At 37.5% G+C, this 20,671-nt stretch overlaps 1 protein-coding gene and 1 long non-coding RNA gene across 4 annotated transcripts in view; one reads left to right on the forward strand and one right to left on the reverse strand.

Moving 5' to 3' along the window:
* Positions 1 to 231: 231 nt before the first annotated feature.
* The window catches only part of LOC113043777 (transcription factor Maf-like), a 65,334-nt gene continuing 44,894 nt past the window's right edge, over positions 232 to 20,671 (forward strand). The window contains exons 1-3 of one of the 3 annotated variants that reach the window (XM_026203372.1): positions 232 to 1,915; positions 9,632 to 9,699; positions 12,424 to 12,848. In XM_026203372.1, coding sequence (XP_026059157.1) covers positions 951 to 1,915; positions 9,632 to 9,659 — 993 coding nt within the window. In that variant the 5' untranslated portion in view covers positions 232 to 950 and the 3' untranslated portion in view covers positions 9,660 to 9,699; positions 12,424 to 12,848. Of the gene's footprint in view, positions 1,916 to 9,631; positions 9,700 to 12,423; positions 12,849 to 20,671 lie in introns of those variants that run through there. The other 2 variants (XR_003275786.1, XM_026203370.1) reach the window with 2 other exon arrangements.
* On the reverse strand, positions 2,997 to 8,421 carry LOC113043845 (uncharacterized). Its single transcript, XR_003275799.1, has 3 exons — positions 8,315 to 8,421; positions 7,171 to 7,411; positions 2,997 to 4,258 (listed from the first exon to the last, which is right to left on the reverse strand). It is a non-coding gene; the product is annotated as an uncharacterized LOC113043845 (long non-coding RNA).

Below are 20,671 nucleotides of genomic sequence, written 5' to 3' on the forward strand. Positions count from 1 at the left end.
TCTATCCAATATGCCTAAAAATGACAAACAACCTATTATTAAACATTTAAGTAGCATGCCTCCACCGATAACGTAATGAAAACATTACTTGATTAACATTTATAGACATTCATAATGACTATAAATGATTTATTTTAAGAAATGTCAGTAATATAGTCTTTTAAACAAGCATTAATAGATTAAGTGTAGTTAAATTATATTTTTAAGGTTGTTAATAGGCCTATATCATGTATAAATCATTGTGATTGCATACAGTTAGAACGCTTGACTTAATGCAAGAGGCAATTTGGGAAAACACAGCTACAATGAATGAAGAGATGCTTTACCTGCTTTAAATAGCAAACACAAAACCAGTGTCCATGAAGAGTTAAAGTGGTCGTTCAGCTCTCTGTCAGTTCTGACAGTTCAGAAAACTTTTGTTTCTTCTCTAGTATGTAAATTGACCGTCGGTTTCAGCGAGCCTATTGGCTACGAGTCCGAGTCAATTTCGTATTTCAAACCTGACGTCAGGGCGGCTATAAAACTCAGCATTGCTTTTATACTCCTATGCTCGGTGATCCTTTAAAAACTCTGGAACAAGCCCGGAGTACTTTTTTTTTTTCCAGCCAAGCATCCAATTGCCAATCACATACATGTTACGGTCCTCATTTCTGCGAAACTATTGAAAAAAAGGGCGCCACGCAGCTATGCAGTGTTAAATGTTTGCGGCTCAAACGCGTCGACACTCGCGCACAAAGAGAGAGGAACTAGAGACGCGCGCGCTCCTGCGTCTGTTGCGCGAGAGGCGAAAAGGCGTCAATTCTTAAAAAAAAATAAATCGGCGCCGGCGATCCCCTTTCTCCGCTTTTGAAGAATTAAATAAAGAAATCAAACTGGCTCACGCTGTCTCGAACCCGACCACTTTGACAGCTGCTCTTCACCCCCTTTGGAGGACTGTCAACAGCAAAAGGATGGCATCAGAACTGGCAATGAGCAGCTCCGACCTGCCCACCGGTCCCCTGGCCATGGAATATGTTAATGACTTCGATCTGATGAAGTTTGAAGTGAAAAAGGAGCCGGTGGAGCCCGATCGCAGCATCAGCCAGTGCAACCGCCTGATCGCCGGGGGATCCCTGTCTTCCACCCCGATGAGCACGCCTTGCAGCTCGGTTCCCCCTTCCCCAAGCTTCTCGGCGCCCAGTCCGGGCTCCGGGAGCGAGCAGAAGGCGCACCTGGAGGATTTCTACTGGATGACCGGCTACCAACAGCAGCTCAACCCAGAGGCTTTGGGCTTCAGCCCCGAGGACGCGGTGGAGGCGCTGATCAACAGCAGTCACCAGCTCCAGAGCTTCGACGGATATGCTAGAGGGCAGCAGTTCAGCAGCGCAGCCGGGGCGGGAGGCGCCATGGCCGGCGAGGAGATGGGATCCGCCGCCGCGGTGGTCTCCGCGGTCATCGCGGCCGCCGCAGCCCAGAACGGGACACCCCACCACCACCACCATCACCACCACCACCCGGGCGGCCACCATCCGACGCCCGGGATGCAGTCCAACGGCAACCCCGCCAGCCACCAGCACATGCACCTGGACGACCGCTTCTCGGACGAGCAGCTGGTGACCATGTCCGTGCGCGAGCTCAACCGGCAGCTGCGGGGGGTCAGCAAAGAGGAGGTGATCCGGCTCAAACAGAAGAGGAGAACCCTCAAAAACAGAGGCTATGCCCAGTCGTGTCGCTACAAGCGGGTGCAGCAGAGGCACGTCCTGGAGGGCGAGAAGACCCAGCTGCTGCAGCAGGTGGACCACCTCAAGCAGGAGATCTCCAGACTGGCGCGCGAGAGGGACGCGTACAAGGAGAAGTACGAGAAGCTCATCAGCAGCGGCTTCAGAGAAAACGGCTCGAGCAGCGACAACAACCCGTCGTCCCCGGAGTTTTTCATGTGAGTTTACCGGCACTTCATAGAGCAGCGGTGTGCGACAGTCGCGTGCGCGCGCGTTGTGTTGGATTGGGCAGTCCTCTCACTTTTTATTTTTTAGTTTATGTTTTATTCCTACTGTTTGGTAAAAATTTAGATCCGTTTAATCCAGTAATGAAGAAATCATATTTTAGAGTTTAGCCCACGTTAACTTCTGCTCTGCGCTTTTGGACAATAATAAGACATTATTTTCATTTTGTCTGTTCTGTTGAAAGTGTAATAGGGGAACGTGCTTTCTTTTGAGATCTCCCCATGTTGCCTCGTGTTGCGTAACTGTTAAGTTGACATTTTTTGTAAAGTTGAGCGACACATCACGCTGGTTTCGTGAGGCAATTCAGACTCCTTCAGATTGACTCTGTTTCATTCAGACTCCATCACATGTTGTGTTCTTGTGAAGAACTCATTCAGTCATGTATTTATTTGTGTGTTTCCACATGCTGGTCATGTTTTTTCTTTCTTTTACCTGAACGAACTGAACTGAACTGCTCCGACATTGCATTCATTGTCTCATTGTCTGGTCCTGTCCACTTTTTTGGGACTCTGAGCAAAAAAGTGACATCTTTTCATCCCCTTCATGAAACATTGCCTCCATGATTCCTTGCGACAAACTCCTGGCATTTTCTGCATACAGCAATTTTAGCAACGAAACATGTTTTGGCAAAAAAAATAATGATTCTGTATGATTATCCTTTTTTATTTGTATTTTTGTCAAACGAAGAGACATTATTAAACCCCTGAAACAACTGTAATTTATCTCAGTGTGATACACTTTGACAAATATGTCACTCCATATATTGCTTGACCATAAAATATGGTAAAATGAACGATTTCTAACTGTTCAACTGACTTAAGTGTTTCTAAATTATTCTTATTAAAGAGAAGCATATTGTATCAATGAAGAATGAAGAGTTTGTCTTAGCACGCGCTTGGAATGATGCATTCACAACTGTTATTTTAGCATTTGCATCTAAATATAAATCAAATTATTATTATGAGAGAATAGTGAAGTATTTCGGACCTCGCTGCTGTAAAACATTTACTTGCATCAGGTGGGAAATAAACCCTTTCCGAAAACATTTATTTTAATATTTGACATCGATTATGATTGACAAACACTGACTGTACAAGCTGGAGCAGAATATAGAGTTCATCAATAAATGTTAAACATTTCAAATCAAATGTCCTCGTGTTATTTATTAGAGCACGCCTAAACTGTGAGACTCTCACTGAATACAATATTTAATATTACAAGCTGATCGGGAAAATAAATAAGAGTTTATGATTTTTAATAGTTTTGAGGAAAGTTGACGATTTCACTTGTTGCCGCTGGATAAAGTGCGCGAGATGAGCAAATAATGTCTTATTAAATCGGTTTTGCTTAAAATATAAATAAACTAAAATAACATATGACAGATACAATTATTTATATTTTAAAAAAGCCAGGATAACTTGGTATACAGCTAAATTGTTTTAGAAACATGACAAAACGCGCTCGCACTTATCATAACTCGCTGTGAGTTTATATCGGAATATTTCACTAAAGACAGATTCGATATAATTAAAAAAAATAATTTACAAGCAAAAACCTATATTTAAATAGCATTTGATTTAAGGAGGGAAATGCTTTTTTTTACCCCCCTTTTTAAACATTTATTTCTGTTATTGCTTCGCAAAATAAAATCCAATCTCCTGTGGTCCAGCGCATAGTTTATACACATCTGATCAAGGTTTAGTTTCATTCATTCATTTCGTGAGACTTGCTTAAACTGCTATTTAAATAACTGCTATTCCGCGCGACTGTGATTCTGACAAACAGATTCGCCTCGAAATCAGATTTACCAAAGCGCGCTGAACATTGACACAAACTGTCAGTTCGATTAAATTCTGGTTTTCTTTGGATAAGAATAACCTGACTGTGTGCTTACAGACTATTAACAATTAATAACCTTTATTTCATTTCTACCAGTTATCACTCAGGCCTATAGTTACCTCAGAAATGTCATTAGCAGATGCTTTCCCTTAAGAGTTCACCAAAACAAATGAGTGTGGTCTGTTTGTGTTTTATTAAGCACAAAAAAAAAAAAAAAAAATCATGAGTTTATGATTAGACATTGTCTGAACTCAAGATTTCATACAACGGTCTGCTTCTCAGTGTCACATCTTGGTTTTGTTTCCTCCAAGCTTCTTTCTCTCTTCAGGCCCATCGTTCGTTCTCTCAAGCCATCACTATTATCAGCCCCCAAATAATTCGAATAGTGAGTCAAGCTTCCCTCTCATTGTCACAGCACACAGGATGTGGGCTCACAGCTGGAAAGAAAGTGAAAAGAAGTGTGTGTGTGTGTGTGTGTGGGACGTCTGTATTTAGGGCGTTGGGTGAAAACAGTGGCTCATCAGCACAATGATGGTTTGAATATCAAGCGGATGACGCACACAGTCTTAAACGCATGGCGTCCGGAGGACTTCACACGGCTGGCTGTGAGCTCAGGGTCCACGCCGTGGAAAAAGCACAGTGATTTCTAGCATGATTAATAGTGGAGAAAAGAGCTGGTTTCTGCTGCTTTAAATTGATGAATCATTGGTGATTTTCCCCAGCTGGGCTTCGACTCTCTTTGAGCGGCTGCGGATCATGTCATTTATGGCTTTTCTGTTTGATGAGGTCAAAACCCAAAAGTGCTTAATGACATCAGCGTTATAACTCAGATCTGTGGATACAGCAGCTGCTCTGTTACAGCTGTTTATTTAGATTTAATTATGCATCTACTTACAGTCTTTTTAGACAGAATTGTTGTTTTTTCTGTAAAAGTAATTATTACTTTTATTTTATTTGTATTTATTTTTACAGATACTTTTGGTATCTGCTTTACAAAACTACAACAGTTTAAAAACTTAAAGTGTGCAATCAGTTCAGTATGTTGTGTGTGTGTGTGTGTGTGTGTGTGTGTGTATTCAGATAATATTATTCAGATTTTTTACAATGTTTTTTATATATTATTTTATTGTTTATATAATTAATTTATTAATCGTTATTTATTTATTTATTTTTTGCAATATCGATTCAGTACGTCCCCTTTTTGGTGACACTATAATAACTTCCATTTATAAGTCATTACCATGCATTATATTATGCTTAACAGATCATTAGTTAATATATATTCTCATAGCTAGAAAAAAGGGATAATGCTCTTGTTAATATTTACGTATTAACTTATTAAACATTGCCTTTTGATTAACATACATTGTAAAAAAATAATAGATAGAAATGCTTACAGATGTCAGTAAACTTTCAGTTCATAAGATCTTCATTTGTTGTGTAGACCTCTATGAACAAATGATCTATGAATTATTTGTTGATGTTTTTGCTGTACTCAATCTAAAATAGAAACTATTAATCATTGTAAAATGTTTATAAATGTTAACTAATCATTAATACCTTTATAAACGATCATCTAAAAGGCAAAACTTGTCCAGAAAGACCTGAACTTACCCATTCACACATCTTTATTAATCATGTATCAATCATTTGTTCATATTTTTGCAGTAGTCAATCTATAGTTGAGTCTATTCATAATTTGTAAATATTTATCAACAATTACTAATAATTGAGTATCTTTATGGACACTGGACTTTTAGCTAGTGTAATGAGGTTTGTGTGAAGGGAGGCTGGTTAAGTTTAGCTAAATGCTTGCTAAAGACATTACAGATTGTAATTCTGGTGCAAAAAAAAAAAAAGTTTAAAGACACCTGTAAGCATTTTAGCATTTTAAGTGTATTAGCAAACATTAACCAGCACATTATCTCTCGTTTCAAACTCTATGAATATATATTAACCAACCAGTTTGATAATGATTTATTAATGAAAGTTATTGTTACATTTACACATTTGAAACTTTCATCTGATCTATCTTTTCCTAACTCGAGCAGAATAATCAAACATCATGATGCATCGAAACACATCGTGCGTTTCAGCTCGGGTATGAAGTCAGTGGATTTCATTACACACACACCGTGTATATTTTCACACCTCGGCTCCATAACCAACATGCATCTAGCACAAATCACCAAAACACACACACACACACACACAGAGGCCAATGCTTTCACACCGATCCACACACACTTAATTGAATCAGCAGTGGGATATTGACACCATATGTGCTCTAATCACTGGTACGGGCGATCCTGATTAGGTTATTACAGATAATATAGTTATCTTCTGTCACAATATTGCTCTTTTGTGACTGAGGTCAACAATAGGAAATCACAGTTCAACTCATGCATATTGGCGTTTCAATCATTTACATACAGCAGCGTTCCTTCTTTAATCATATCAGACACTGTTTCTGCCGCGCGTCGATGTTTAGCTTGGCAGGCGATGTGATCTTCTCACGGAGTGGATTAAAAATGATTGTCGCGACTGCAAGAAATACGCCAGCGTCAAGCGAGAGTCGACCGTGCTTACACAATCATTTGAGCAAATGCATTTCTGGGAAACAAATTTGGAATAATTATAGTTATCGCAACTAAAAATGAATAAATACGTATTTTTTTTTTAAATCAAGGCTATGTCTTATCCAACCTATAGATCTACATCTAGATACACTTTCTCTGGTCTTTTCTTCATTCTGTAGATCCGAGCTCATCTGCATCTCTCCACGCTAAACATTTCCATTTAGAGTGATTTAAAGGAGGGAGTTTATGTCCCTGCCGTGTGCGTCCATCATCCCGACCCGCTCTGCCTCTGTAAAGCTGAGTTATAGAGCAGCTCTTTGAAAAGATAATAATTTAACCTTCCCTCCACCGCTACACGGAGGAAATGGATGTGTTTGTGTTGATTGCCTGAGCTCTACTTTAGGAGAGAGCGACCGAGACGCCACGCGTGACGCCCGAGTGTTTGTTTTTGACAATCAGCCATGCGTTAGATCATCATGGCTGCGGGTTAAAGGAACGGTTCTTCAGAGACGGGGGAAAAACGAGAATAAAACTCATAATAAAATAAAGGAATAATACATCTGTGATCTATTCACCCTCGTGTCACTGCTCTTTGTTCATTTAGTGTGAAACACAAAGGAAATCTGGAAAGGAATGATTTAGTAGAAGGTTCAAGCTGCTCTTTTACATACAGTGAACGCGTTTAAAAGGTGAAGGAAGAGCTCATAGACGAGTGTATATGAGTGTGGGGGTGTTGTAGGCTTTGGCCTTGTGCCCGTCCTGTGTTATACCTGCATCTCAATGAAGCTGGCGAGGTGATTTACTGGCTAGGTGTCTGGGCTGCAGTCTCTCTCTCTCTTTAACCAGCGAGTCAAAGCAACATTGATCCCTCAGCCAGGCAAGGTGACCTACAGAGCAGCACTTCCCAACTCTTTCTTTTCCCGTCTTCATCTCTAACCCCTTTCCTTTTCTTTTTTTCTCTCTATCGTTGAGTCGGCGGCGGGTCGTGACCCCGGCGAGTGATGTCATGTCCTGTGGCAGAGAGCACAGCAGTGAGGTGAATATGAAGACAAGAGCAAGTCCTTGAGCTGCTCTGAGCCACTCGTATCAATAAAACGCCTTCATGAAGTCTCGTTTCACAACCCCGGGCTTTACCGCTCTACCGCAGTTACGCTGCTACTGAACGACTGTTATCTTTACCTTCAAGGGAGAGCACACTCAAAAGTGAAACTTTTGTCAAATATGCTTATTCACCTTCGTGTTGCTCACACGTTGTCTGTCTCTTTTGGTTTGTTGAGGATTTTTTCTTTTTCAGTGAAATTTTAAAAGAAAACTTAAGCACAACAGACAGGCTGCTGGTCTCCAAACAACAGGAGTGGATGGGGACTTCATCTCTGACACATTTAAAAAAATATATAAACGAAATAGTTATAATAAAAACTGCAACACAGACTTACTGGAAAAAACAAAGTGTTTTAACTTTTAAAAGTAAGCGTTCACACTGCCTTGTTGTTGTTGTAAAAGTGGCAACTTGGAGTTGACTTTAAATTTTAAGGCAGCACAAACACTTAGGCCTACCTTTCTTGAGTATATGTAATTTTTAAGTGTTTTGCTAAACTCCAAAAATGTAGCACTACATACAATTAACTGCAATTTCTCGCTAAAATAGACACCAGCAGCAGTAAAACACCAACAACTTTTATTATTTTTCATATAAATTATGATTACAGGGGCAGGTTATTGAGTACTTACTTTCACACTGTGTCTTTCTATTTTATTACCTCATAGTATTACCATAGTAGGAATATATATATATATATATATATATATATATATATATGTGTGTGTGTATATATATATATATATATATATATATATAGTATTACCATCACATTTTTGGCATTTTAGATGTAGTAAACTTGCTCGGTAGCTCACCTGGTACAGCACTGCACTTGAATCATGACACTCCATAAAAGAGCTCACAGATTTGTAAAAGTAAGCTAAATGTTTAATAGCAAATGCGTTTATCTCAGCTTTGTTACCACTACTGTCAAGGTTTAGTACATGAGGTGCAGTGTTGCCAAATCCGCAGTTTTCCCGCGGAATTGGGCTACTTGCCGCGGGTTGTTTTTCTTGTCCACAGGTGGAAGTGACGTGGGTATTCGAATTTAACCAGAGGAACTCGCCAAAAACATGTATTTTACTCATTGAAGGCGATTTTTTTAACGGGGACCCCCTCTAAATGCAATGGGGATAACTTAGTTTCGATTAGAAATTGGGCGGGTTTCGTCGAGAAAACCTGGCACCCCTGAGAAGTGCATGTTATTGACTAACCATTAATTATCAGTTCCACTCACCTGATGCCTTATTTCCAAACGGAACAACCAGCGAGTCAAAACGGAGAATACTGAACGCTTTTGAGTGCCACTTAAAGGAACTTGCGAGAAGCAACGTAATCATTTTGTATTAATGTCACCGCAGTCAAAAACACGTTGCATATTCCGTTATTAATCAATGCCGTGTTTAACATAAAAGGGATATATAACATTGTCTTTTCCACACAAGAGAAGTGATCCCAAAGCCTTTGAAATGCGCGCGTTTGACGATTCAAACAAGTGCGGTCAGTTTCTCCTTCTGTTGCTCTTCAGCTGCACATCAACAAGTAAGATGTCACGTGTATCATGAACGCGGCAGGATTTGTGTGAACGGTTTCTCTTGAAGCTGTTATCGCTGCATTGAAACGTTGTTCTTGGGTAGAGATGGTTCTGGATAGCTGTTAGCATTAGCGTGTTAGCGTGAGACCGTGTTGTGTGTGTGTGTGTGTGTGTGTGTGTGTGTGTGCTGAGGGGAGGCCTCAGATGAATGGCTCGGTCTGGGTTTAACTCTGTTTAACAGAAGCACTACACCTGAGAGAGAGAAAGAAAGCTGCTAATTACACCCCAGTTTGCATATTAATCGCTTTCACTTTTTTTTTGTGAGTTTTGCTTTATGTATAATATACACAAAGCTTAAAGGTGTAAAACAAGGTCAGTCATTTTTTGTTTAAATTATATATATATATATATATATATATATATATATATATATATATATATATATATATGTATGTGTGTGTGTGTGTGTGTGTGTGTGTACACAAAGTACGTTTTCTTTTAATTGTATATGGAAAATAATTGTGATTTATTTTATGGTATCCTATTAATCCGTTTTTTTTATCTTTCTGTCTTTTGCACATCTTGTTCATCTCGAAAGGACATCACGAAAGTTTCTACACCTGTGATATGACCTCTGACCCCTGCCCTTTGCCCCTGCAGTCTGAGGTAAGAGCCAAGACTTCTTTATTCTGTGCCGATGAAAATGATTATAATCCTTATTTATAAATATTTAATCACACTGGATTTTTTTTTTTTTTTTTTTTTTTTTTTAACATTACAAGATCTCCTGCGGTCAAGAAATAGCATAGCTATAATCTAAAATGAACTAAAAGGCATATTATAAACATGTAGAAACCTGTTTGAATAACGTAAATTATTGTACATAATACATAAATATTTTTTATAGTTATCTAAAAAAAAATGTATCTTAATTGTTTGGTTTTATTTAATTAATTATCAATTCAAATAGAATGATTATTTCTGTGTTTGATTACAAATAATACATTTGTATTATAACCAACAAAACCCTAGCCATAACGTTCATTTCATATTCTCATATATAGTGCATTTATAGCAGTTATATTGTGGAGTGAATGCATGAACTTGTCTGAATTAGTGACTAACTTCCAGTCGAATACTAACCAGTGACCAGCGGGTTTGTTATAATGACCGAACACTGGCAGGTTTGTCGACGTCTCGTGTAACATCTGCTTGCAGTGATAATGTAAGCGGTTATCCCAACATAACCTCACCGGCCAAACATATCCTCCATAATAAAACAAAACGGGCCAGTTGTGCTTTGCTTTAATGGGTTTTTAGTGAAGGTTAGTTAGGTTAAGTTATACTAAGTTTACTATGAACACCATTGTCTGGCGTCTATAAGACTAAGACAGCCTTGTGTGTGTGTGTGTTCTAGTGAGCCGAGGGTGAATCTGATAGGACCGTATCGGTGTTCTGCGTTGATTCGTCAGCATTTAACCACACGTTTCCGCTGTAATGAATCTCAAATGTGAGGTCACAGTCACCACAGGAAGTACACGTCATGTTTGTCTTATTGTGACGTCAGCGGATGTTGTTGTTGTTGAAATGATTGATTATGATTGGTCGTCTGTCCCTGTGCCGTGTGTTTGTGTGTTGAATGTAATCAAAGCCAGTGAGGATATGAGTTCTGGACAGGAAGTCTCTAAAAATATCAGTTCATTCCAGGTTTTTATGACACAGAGTGAAAATGTATTGGCCGAATGATTGATTTGATCATTTATTCAATTAATCGCATCGAATATACACAGTATATTTATTTTGGATGTGATTAATGGCTAATTTTATATTCACATACTCACTTTTCTGAATCCAAGCGATGTATAATTACGTTTTACTTCGTTATGCCACCGGACGCATCTGAAGGCTTTAAAGAAGAGCTTGTCTTCAGGTTAATCTGGACCTGTGTGGTGTTGAGCGGTGTTTACAGGACTGTTTGTGGATCTGCTCAGTTCATCTGTGTCTGGGACGTGTCTCTCTCGTTTCTTCTTCTCTTCTTCGCTGCAGATCCCATGGCATGTATTTTCCCAGGGCCTCCTCTCCTCCTTGTTAGCTTGACAAATATCTTCTGTGGGCACAAAGTGCTGAATTTGAGCTTTCCGTGTCTATTTTCTGCGGGCTGACATTAATTTTGCGAGCTCTGCGGGAGCTAACTATCAGAAATAAATAAATAAGTGAATAAGAGAGCTGAGGAGGGCAGCTCGGCCATCACACGTGCAGTCTGTGTTTGCTCCTCTGCTTCATTTGTGTTCCAGCTAACAATCCACATACTGTTTTCACCTGTTTATTCAGTTTAAACATGCTTTCTTGTAGGATTAAATATCTTGCCGTTCTTTGTTTGTTTGTTTGTTTGTTTGTTTTTACTTTTTGGAATGCGACTTTCTTTAAAAAAAATATAAAAATTAACAGTGAGTAAATCTAATCTAATTAATCATACATCTAATTGTAAGATTTAATGTTGTTTATGAATTAATGCATTTTTGTGTATATATGTGCATACTGTAAATTATGAACAAAACGGCAAAATAATGTGATGAAAATATTTGAATATTTGATTATATAAGTCAGTAACAAATTTAGCTTATCAAAGTAATTATCTGACATTTTAGGAAATGCAGAATATATATATATATATATATATATATATATATATATATATATATATATATATATATGTTTGTATATGGTAAATCTTTATTTTCTTTAAATGCATAAATATTTGATGGGTTTATTATCGTTAATTAAAAACCACTAAAACCAAAGCCATTACAAATAAAATAAATATTATTACTTGAAACAGAATAAGTAATATAATAAAATATGAACTGAAATAAAATAAAATATAGAAAAGTTTTAGTAAAATGAAAATAAACTAAAACCTAAACTACAGTATGCATGAATTATTTGCAAAAAAAAATAAAAATGACAAAACCACAAATTAACATACTTAAACTAAAATGAAAATTAATACAGCAAATGCAAACAAAATTGTTGAAAGTATTTACATAAACTATAATTGTATATTAACTATGTAAAAATGACAGTAATAATAATGAAGTATTATAATTCTGATAGTTTTTTAATGTAGATTATTATTAAATCAATGCAATTAATCCAAAAATCTGGTCATGATCAAATCTGGTCATAATTGAGTTTGATTTGATTTATTTTTAAAAAAAATTTTGGTACTGTTTGTAATCGTTTTCAAGAGCACTTTAGAATCTCAAATCACACACAAGTTTATGTTGATGTTAGCGTTGGAGAAAACTCAGGTTTCACATTCACAGGCTGAAATATTGTGTTTGGGATATGAATATATAGGAATATAACTGGATTATTTTGAATGTCCAGATCCTCTGACTGTATTGTGATGATGAGCGCGGCTCGCTTTAATAAACCCAGAAGACCCCGTCTGATGCAGAGCTGTTACAGGAGCGAGCGGCTCCTAAACCTGCTGCTTCGGCCCCGGGTCACTCCCATGATGCACCACAGGTCACACATCAGCCTCCTGAACCTGTGACACACACTAGCTCTGGTCTGGCGTCTCAGGAGACAGCACACTAGTCCAGCGCACTCCATAGATAGTGTTCATCATTTTGAATCAGACATTTTTCTGTGCAGTGCATTCTGGGATTGAATTCTCTGTAAGAGAGACGAGCAAAACGTTGTTTTGAGTAAACAGTATAATTTTGTCCACCCTTGTGCACTTTGTAGTGTACTTTAAATCTCAGAAGCACATTAAAAAACTACTTGTTGTGATAATATAATATTAATGAAAAGGCCACTTTTAATAATAAAATGCACTTTATTTTAAGGTGTGTTTGTTAGAGTGTAATTATAGATTTAAGTACTGAGTGATATTAACTATATGATCAGGGTTGCATGTAATTATGCATCATTTATTGTTATTATAATAGTATGCAGCATCAAGAACGGCTTAAAGTGTTACCAAAGTTATACATTTAAAGTCATTACTTGAATAATCTCTCTGTTGTGTTTTAAAGTAGTGCACTTCTTTATTTACTTATAAACTGACACTAAAGCTCGTGTCATTATCAGTTTACTGTAGCGTGGTGTAGGTCATATAACGTTCAGATATTTTACATGGAGTAATTGCAGCTTCATCATTAAAGCGTGGACTTCTAGATATGTTTAAATGCATGACACAAACGTTTCAGTAGAAATGGCATTATATATTTGAGTGTATCATAAATGTTTGTCAGTGCTTTAAGAAAGTACACTCTCACCATGTTTCAAAGACAAGAGAAGTAGTTATGAAACGACAAAGATGAGCTGAAGTCTACCGAGGCTCAGCTAAATGCTTTTTATATACAAAGGAATTCTACGATTCTTTAAGATTAAAACAAGTTTGTATTTAATGTTGACTTTGAGACGTGTTGAAAGAGGACGTGTTGTTTAGTCCAGAGAAACACTCAAAGCTTCATCCTCCACAATCCCATAATGCCCTGCTCCTCTCCAGACGACATGGATGCAGTGAAGTGTGTGTGTGTGTGTGTGTGTGTGTGTGTGTGGAACATCATGGGCTCTGCAGCAATTAGAATAATTTCACATTAATAAGAGGATTCTGCTGTGTATTTATCTGCATAGAGGAAGCACTTCCACATCGATCAGAATACAGCGCTGTATAAACCTCTCACACACACACACACACACACACACACACACACTCTCTCATTCAGGTAAACTGTAAAGTCTCCTCGCTGAGAGAGAAGCAGTGCTGTGTGGCTCATGATGAAGGACACTCGTGTCCAGAGAGAAAGGAGCGGACGCTTTCATGATCTCTGAGGACTGCTGAGTGACTTGGGTTTATTTGTCCTATTTAGCACATCTGATTTGGACCGAAAGTGATGAGCGCAGTGGAAATGATGCATGCGTGAGCCGTCAAAAGCCTTTCCTTCCTCCGTTTGACATTTTCAAGTGGGCGGCACTTGAGGTTATGAACAAAACACACTCTCTCAGTGTGTGTGCAGCATTAAACAATTACTAGATTACTGAGACAAACACCCCTTCTCCAGCTCTACATGTCACGGTCCGTCCTGCTTCCTGATTACTACACCGTTAAACAACACACATGTCTCAGGTCAAATTCATGTGTGTTTAATAGTAAATGGTGGTTTCTGTGAAACAAAAGTCATAGAACCATGCTGTAATATAAATGAATACATAAATACAAATAATGAAATAAAAATTTTGCGTGTAAAAAGTGGTGTGACTTTATGATTAAAAAGTGTGTCAGTGAATTAATCATTCATGACTTTTAAAATAATAATAATAATTTTATTTGAAAATAAAAAGGGTTAATAAATTTTACGTCAGTTAAACCACATTTATTTATTCAGCTGCTTATTAATAAGACCAATTAATTGTGGTATGTTGTATATTGCGAAACAACCTTTTAACTGATGGTTAAACCACATGACTGTTTTTTTTTTTTTTTTTTTTTTTTTTTTAAATCATTTCTATTATTTTTTTTAAGCAATGGGGGGCAATGAAATTGTGGAAATGTAAAAAAAAAAAAAAAAAAAAACACACTGGAAACCCCCCTAAACACCCCACAGCATACATACGCCTGTGTGTGTGTGTGTGTGTGTGTGTGTGTTCAGTGTGTGTGTGTGTGTGCCTGTGTGTGTGTGTGTGTGTGTGCCTGTGTGTGTGTGTGTGTGTGTGTGTGTGTGTGTGTGTGTGTTCAGTGTGTCAGAGGTTTTTAGCTCCATCTCTCATCGTTTCTTCAGTCTCTGTCCGTCTGAATGAAGTCTGACGGCCGTGTGTTAGATTAGCTGTGTGATAATCTGAACGTATCCTGGGATGAGATTACCACGTCTATAAAAACACACTCCTCGTCCGCTCGACCAGTGAGAAAATCAATCTGCTGCCTAGAATAGAGATTTCTGTCAAAATACCCACGCTGCATGCTGGATTTAACTTTAGCAGAGCGCCAGTGTTGCTGTAAGAAAGACATAAATACGTGGAAAAAAGGAGCTTAAACACTTCCGATCTCTTTTATTAACTATAATAATATTGTGTCTCCTAAATGAATATGTTTTTGTTTATGAAGGAAAGCGAGGATGCGTTAGATTTAAAGTGAAAGTCAAGGCTTTTACATTGCTATTTTTCCAATAAATGCTGTTCTTTGAAACTTTCCATTCATCAAGAAATCTTGAGAAAAAAATAATAATCATAGTTTCTACAAAAATATTGCACAGCACAACTGCTTTCATCGGTGATAAGAAATGTGCACCAAATGGCATTTAATCACATCTTATGATTAATCACTTACATGTGTGATTTGTGCAATAACACGGTTACACCATTGCCTTCAAATGAAGTGTAACACACTCCCACAGAAAAAATACAAATATATAAATAAAAACACTATGTAGCACAGCATGTGCAGTTAATTCAAACACACAACGCTCGTACTTGATTTGATATTATCTAATGCAATCACAATGTGACATTTTTAACTGTGTTTTGTGTCCAAATACTTTGTGGAGCATTCGAGGAGGAGAGACTGTATGAGTGTGTGTGAATAATTATTATCTGTGTGTGTGTGTGTGTGTAGGAGACAGAGAGGATGAGCACATAAAGTTGGCACACAGCATGAACACACTGTGCTGGTTCAACAAACACAGAGTGTGTTCCCTGTGTCCTTTACTTCACACACACACACACACACATGGTCTTATTATAGCACACAGGAAATATACCAAATATACCTTCACACACACACACACACACACACTCGCAGGAATATTTACTAGTGAGCTGCTTGATCTGGTTTTACACACACACACACACACACACACACACACACACACACTTAGCTCTCTGTACAAACACACCATAGACGTCATGTTTAATATAATGACTAGCTCTAAACCAAACTAAACCAGCAGTGTTTACTTCGTCTGTGAATCCTGTTGAACATGTTTGCTCCCCGCCGGGAGATTCGCTCAGGTTTAGGTCTGTTCTGGAGATAGTTGTGTGTGTGTGTATGATCTTCGTTTGCCGATAACAGACCTGCATGTCCTCTCTAAAGAGGACGAGGTCTCTCTTAAACACTGATCGTCTTCTCGTCTGGTGTCTGGGGTCTCTTTTATCAGGTCTGGCTTTATTTTTGCTTCATCGGTGAGTTGCACATTTCAGAGTCACTGCTCTCAGTAGCACACACTCGTAATGCGTTTATGAATGTTTCTGTCTGACGCATCAGACGCAGATTTTAAAGGATTTGTTGAAGAGCGTAATTTATTCCTTGTTCTGTCCTGTGGAACACCAAATGAGATGTTTTGAAGAATGTCCACGCTGCTCTTCTCCATACAGTCATAGTTCATATAGTGAGTGAGTTTTACTTGAGTTCCTTTAATTGTGTTCGGAGTACTTAATCATTAATTAGTTTCAACACAAATTGACCATAATCATATTTTAAAGACAATAGAATTATGAAGTTACACACAGAGGTGTAAGTGGGTCAAAAATGCTCTGAACTTCAGTTAATTACATTTACACGAATTTAAACAAAAATATGTGAATATATTAAATATAAAATGTATTTTCATTTAAATTCAAATAACTTAGTGATATAAAAAAAATTACATTCAGTTCACAGTTACACTGAAATAAATAAATAAATAAATAAATTGATTGATTGAGTGTGTGTTTGTGTGTGTGTGTGTGTGTGCTCTTGTTTTTGTGACATATAAGGACACAACTGTGTATAATGTCATGAGTATGACACAGGTATTACAAGGAGAGGGTGACTTATGAGGACATAACCCATGTCCCCATTTTTCAAAACTCTTATAAATCATACAGAATGAGTTTTCATTAGAAAGTAAAAATGCAGAAAGTTTCCTGTGAGGGTTAGGGTTATGTGCAGGGTTGGTGTTGGGCCATAGAATATACAGTTTGTACAGTATAAAGCCATTATACCTATGGGATGAACACACGTTACACAAAAACAAACGTGTGTGTGTGTGTGTGTGTGTGTGTGTGTGTGTGCGCATCTGTAAGTATATTCTTTTCAAGTACATTATAATACTTCCATAAAATTACTCTGAAAAAAGTATGCTAACGTGTACTTTTACACAAGAGATGTGTTGAATATTAATATAACTTGCTATTCTCTAAAATTTTCCTCTAAAATTTCATTTGCATTTCTGCATCTTCAGACTTGGTGCATGACAGTGGTTTATGACACTCTTGAACCCTTGCCATTTGACATTACTGACATTTATCCTGGTCTGTTGTGGTGTTATATTTATATTGAAAGCTGTTAAATGTCTCATTTTGTCTTCTACTGAAGAAAATGATGACCGGTTTTTAGCTGAAATATTCCTTAAGTTTGTATGAGGCATCTTAAACCACAGTGTTGATGATTCAAAGGTCAGTTATTTCCCCCAATAACTGTCCTCCTTCCTGTAATTGAGAAATGGCCCTGGAGTGTGAAAACCCACCGCATGTAGCTCTCTTTTATCTGCGAGCCCCACGTGTCTGGTATCTGTGTCACATGTACATTTGTCTCTGTGGTTCCACTCGTGTAATTACTCGCTCATTCATGTGTTTTTACACGCCGCTTAACAGTGTGAAATTAACTGCACAAAATAGAAACACAATTAATTGTGCCGCCTTGCAGACGTATTTAAGCGAAAGTCATTATGATGGAGTTAAATGGGAGAAAAACGGTGTGAGTGAAAGTGTGACGTGAAATTAGAGGGAAACTGAAGGAGCTCTCGCTGGAGTTTAACGTTACAAGAGGAGTTTTTCACGAGAGACCACCGTCTGAACGGAGAGAAATATTGGTTTAGATCGAGCAGACGGATGAACGGTTTGACACAGTGGCATCCTTTGATATGAGAGGAGGAAAGTACATTTAATAAATAAAAATCAGTTAAGCTAATAAAGAATGTATTGGTCAAATGTCAAAATACGTAAATAATAGCACAATTTATTTGTCAATGAAAATACCAGAAACAATGAATTGAATGAATGAATTGAAAAAAAAACCACACACATATGTGGTATTAAAACGCTATATATACACACACATATGTGTGTGTGTGTATTTTATATATATAAATATATATATATATATATATATATATATATATATATATATATATATATATATATATATATATATATAAATGGTATTAAAAAGCTATTGCATGTACAAGTAACATAATATAATGATAAAATAAGACCATTATTTCCATTATTATCTTTATTTTATAAAGTTACCAAAATGTCAGTAAATAAATTCAGTTTTATTGATTCATTTATTAACATCACATTTATTTATTTATTTATTTATTTTATAACATGTGTAGGAATATGTAAATTAAAACATATATACATACATAAAGGTTAACAATGATTTAAAAACAATAAATATGAAGTCAATTATTTGACACGTTCAAACATTTTCGAAATGAGCACAACACCAGAAAATAAATTCATTTTCATTGATTCTTTTATAAATAGCACAAATGTATATTTTCATAAATAAACACAAATATAAATTAATTTATAATCGTGAATATATAAATAATCATTTATTCTTGTTTCATAAATATGAATAAACGCATACACGCATTAAAAATAATATTTTCGATAACTGTTGAATATGTGATAAAACAAGTAGGCTAAATTATATTTTCTAATATTTTCAGTAAGGGTTGGCCGATGTCTACAGTGTAACTTCGCGATGGATGATGACTTCGGCGCGGGGGATTGGGGGATCCGTGTCTGCACCGGATGTGAGCGGCGCGACAAAATACTACAGAACCAGTGATGTATAATAGAGATTCATTACATATAGTTCAGTCAATAGAATAATCAGTCAAGCTGGTGTTCCAGTGGTTTTCAACGGTGCAAATTATATAAAGAGTTTCTTAAGAGACAAACAACTTCCAGAGTTACAGTCATCCGCTGAGGCTCAAGATAGCAACACACTGTTGTACTCTCTACATTACGTCCCAGTTTCAGGTGAGAGGGGTCACAGAGGTCAGACTCTCCATCTACTTCCTCTGTTCAGACAGACGACAAATGTTTGGAGGAGGAATACACCCGACACCAAATCAATAGCAGAGATTCTCTTAAAATCACGCAGAAACAGCGTCTAAGTGGATATCGGCTTACACCGCTGTAGTTTAGTCTTTACATCACACGCATAATTACATTTGATTTATGTTTACTTGCATATCTTTACTCTTTCCTGAATGAAGTCTGAATTTCATATCTCTTGTTGAGAACATGCGTGATTTCCTCTAGCTCTACAAAGGAAATGCAGGAATAGGTGAAACTAAAATAGTGCATGTGTGTTTTTAAATCAACAGGAGGAAACAAGCTGAGCTTCACCTCCACCCTTTGAATACAAATATATTATATATATTTATATATATCCAGACATCCAAAGACTATAGAAGCGTGTGCTCGCAGAGAGTCGTACTCACCTGCAGAAGAAGAGCTTTTATTTAAATATGATGAATTATGAACACTGGGGCTCTGTTTCTATGTGTGTGTGTGTATATTTGTGTGTGTTCCCATCTGTATGTGCATATGAGTGTGACACTCGTGTCTCCTCAAACACACACACACACAGAGAGAGAGAGAGAGAGTATGATTTATTCCCAGAGGAAAATGGTATGGCCCTTTTATAGCTTAGACTCAACGGCGTTCATAGTTAAGTTTCACTTGCGTATCATCGTTGTCTCCGCTGTTTCTCTTGTTGAGATCTCTTCTTAAACTCTAGATGAGACACAAGTGAGGTTTCTGTCGGTTGAAGCGCAGTTGTGTTTTAATATCGGCGCGTAGAAGAGCTCCACAGAGATCTGCACTGAACAGATGACTACAGAAGATACAAGTGTTATCAGATGAAACAAGCTCTCCATCAGTAAATCAGCTCCGAGGATCTGGCACAGATTCTAATTAAACCCCTGAATTAAATTAACATCTCATCTGCATATAGCAGGTATAACAAGCATCGTTTACAACCGCGTGACTTCCTAAAGCAGCACTGCTGGGATTGGTGTGCTCCGGCGTCCTCGTGAACACAATCATTTAGGGAACGCTGACGCCGTCCGGATGGGTCTTTCAGTTTTTTTCGTGCAAAGTGGATGTGACGAGGCTTTGGATGTGAAATCAGATGAATAACTTAAGTTGTCTTAACAATATCATTCCCAGGATATTCTGGATGATAGCAACTAATCTGTACTGATGGCATCGAAATCACCAGTGACTTCATAAAGAAGAGATTGGGGGAAAGCTGTCACATGATGTTTTTCACTTTAGATGGATTCTCATATTACAAACAAAGATTATTCTACCCAAATGAACAGTTTTAGGTTTTGTGCATGAATGCTTGTGTATATATACAAACTAATGTTTGACATGGTACTTTGACGTTTATTTTAATAATGCATTCATAAGTAAATCCTCTAGAAACCTCAGACATATTAGAAAGAGCCGAAGTGCTGACATTAAGTGTGTGTTTTGGCATTAATAAAGAGCCCAATTAGCTTACCCGGCCCTTTTCTGCTCGGGCAATAGCGGAGGACACCTCACAGGGCCTGACAGAGCT

Source organism: Carassius auratus, chromosome 25 (assembly GCF_003368295.1).
Source record: "Carassius auratus strain Wakin chromosome 25, ASM336829v1, whole genome shotgun sequence".
In the NCBI taxonomy this organism is placed as follows: domain Eukaryota; kingdom Metazoa; phylum Chordata; class Actinopteri; order Cypriniformes; family Cyprinidae; genus Carassius; species Carassius auratus.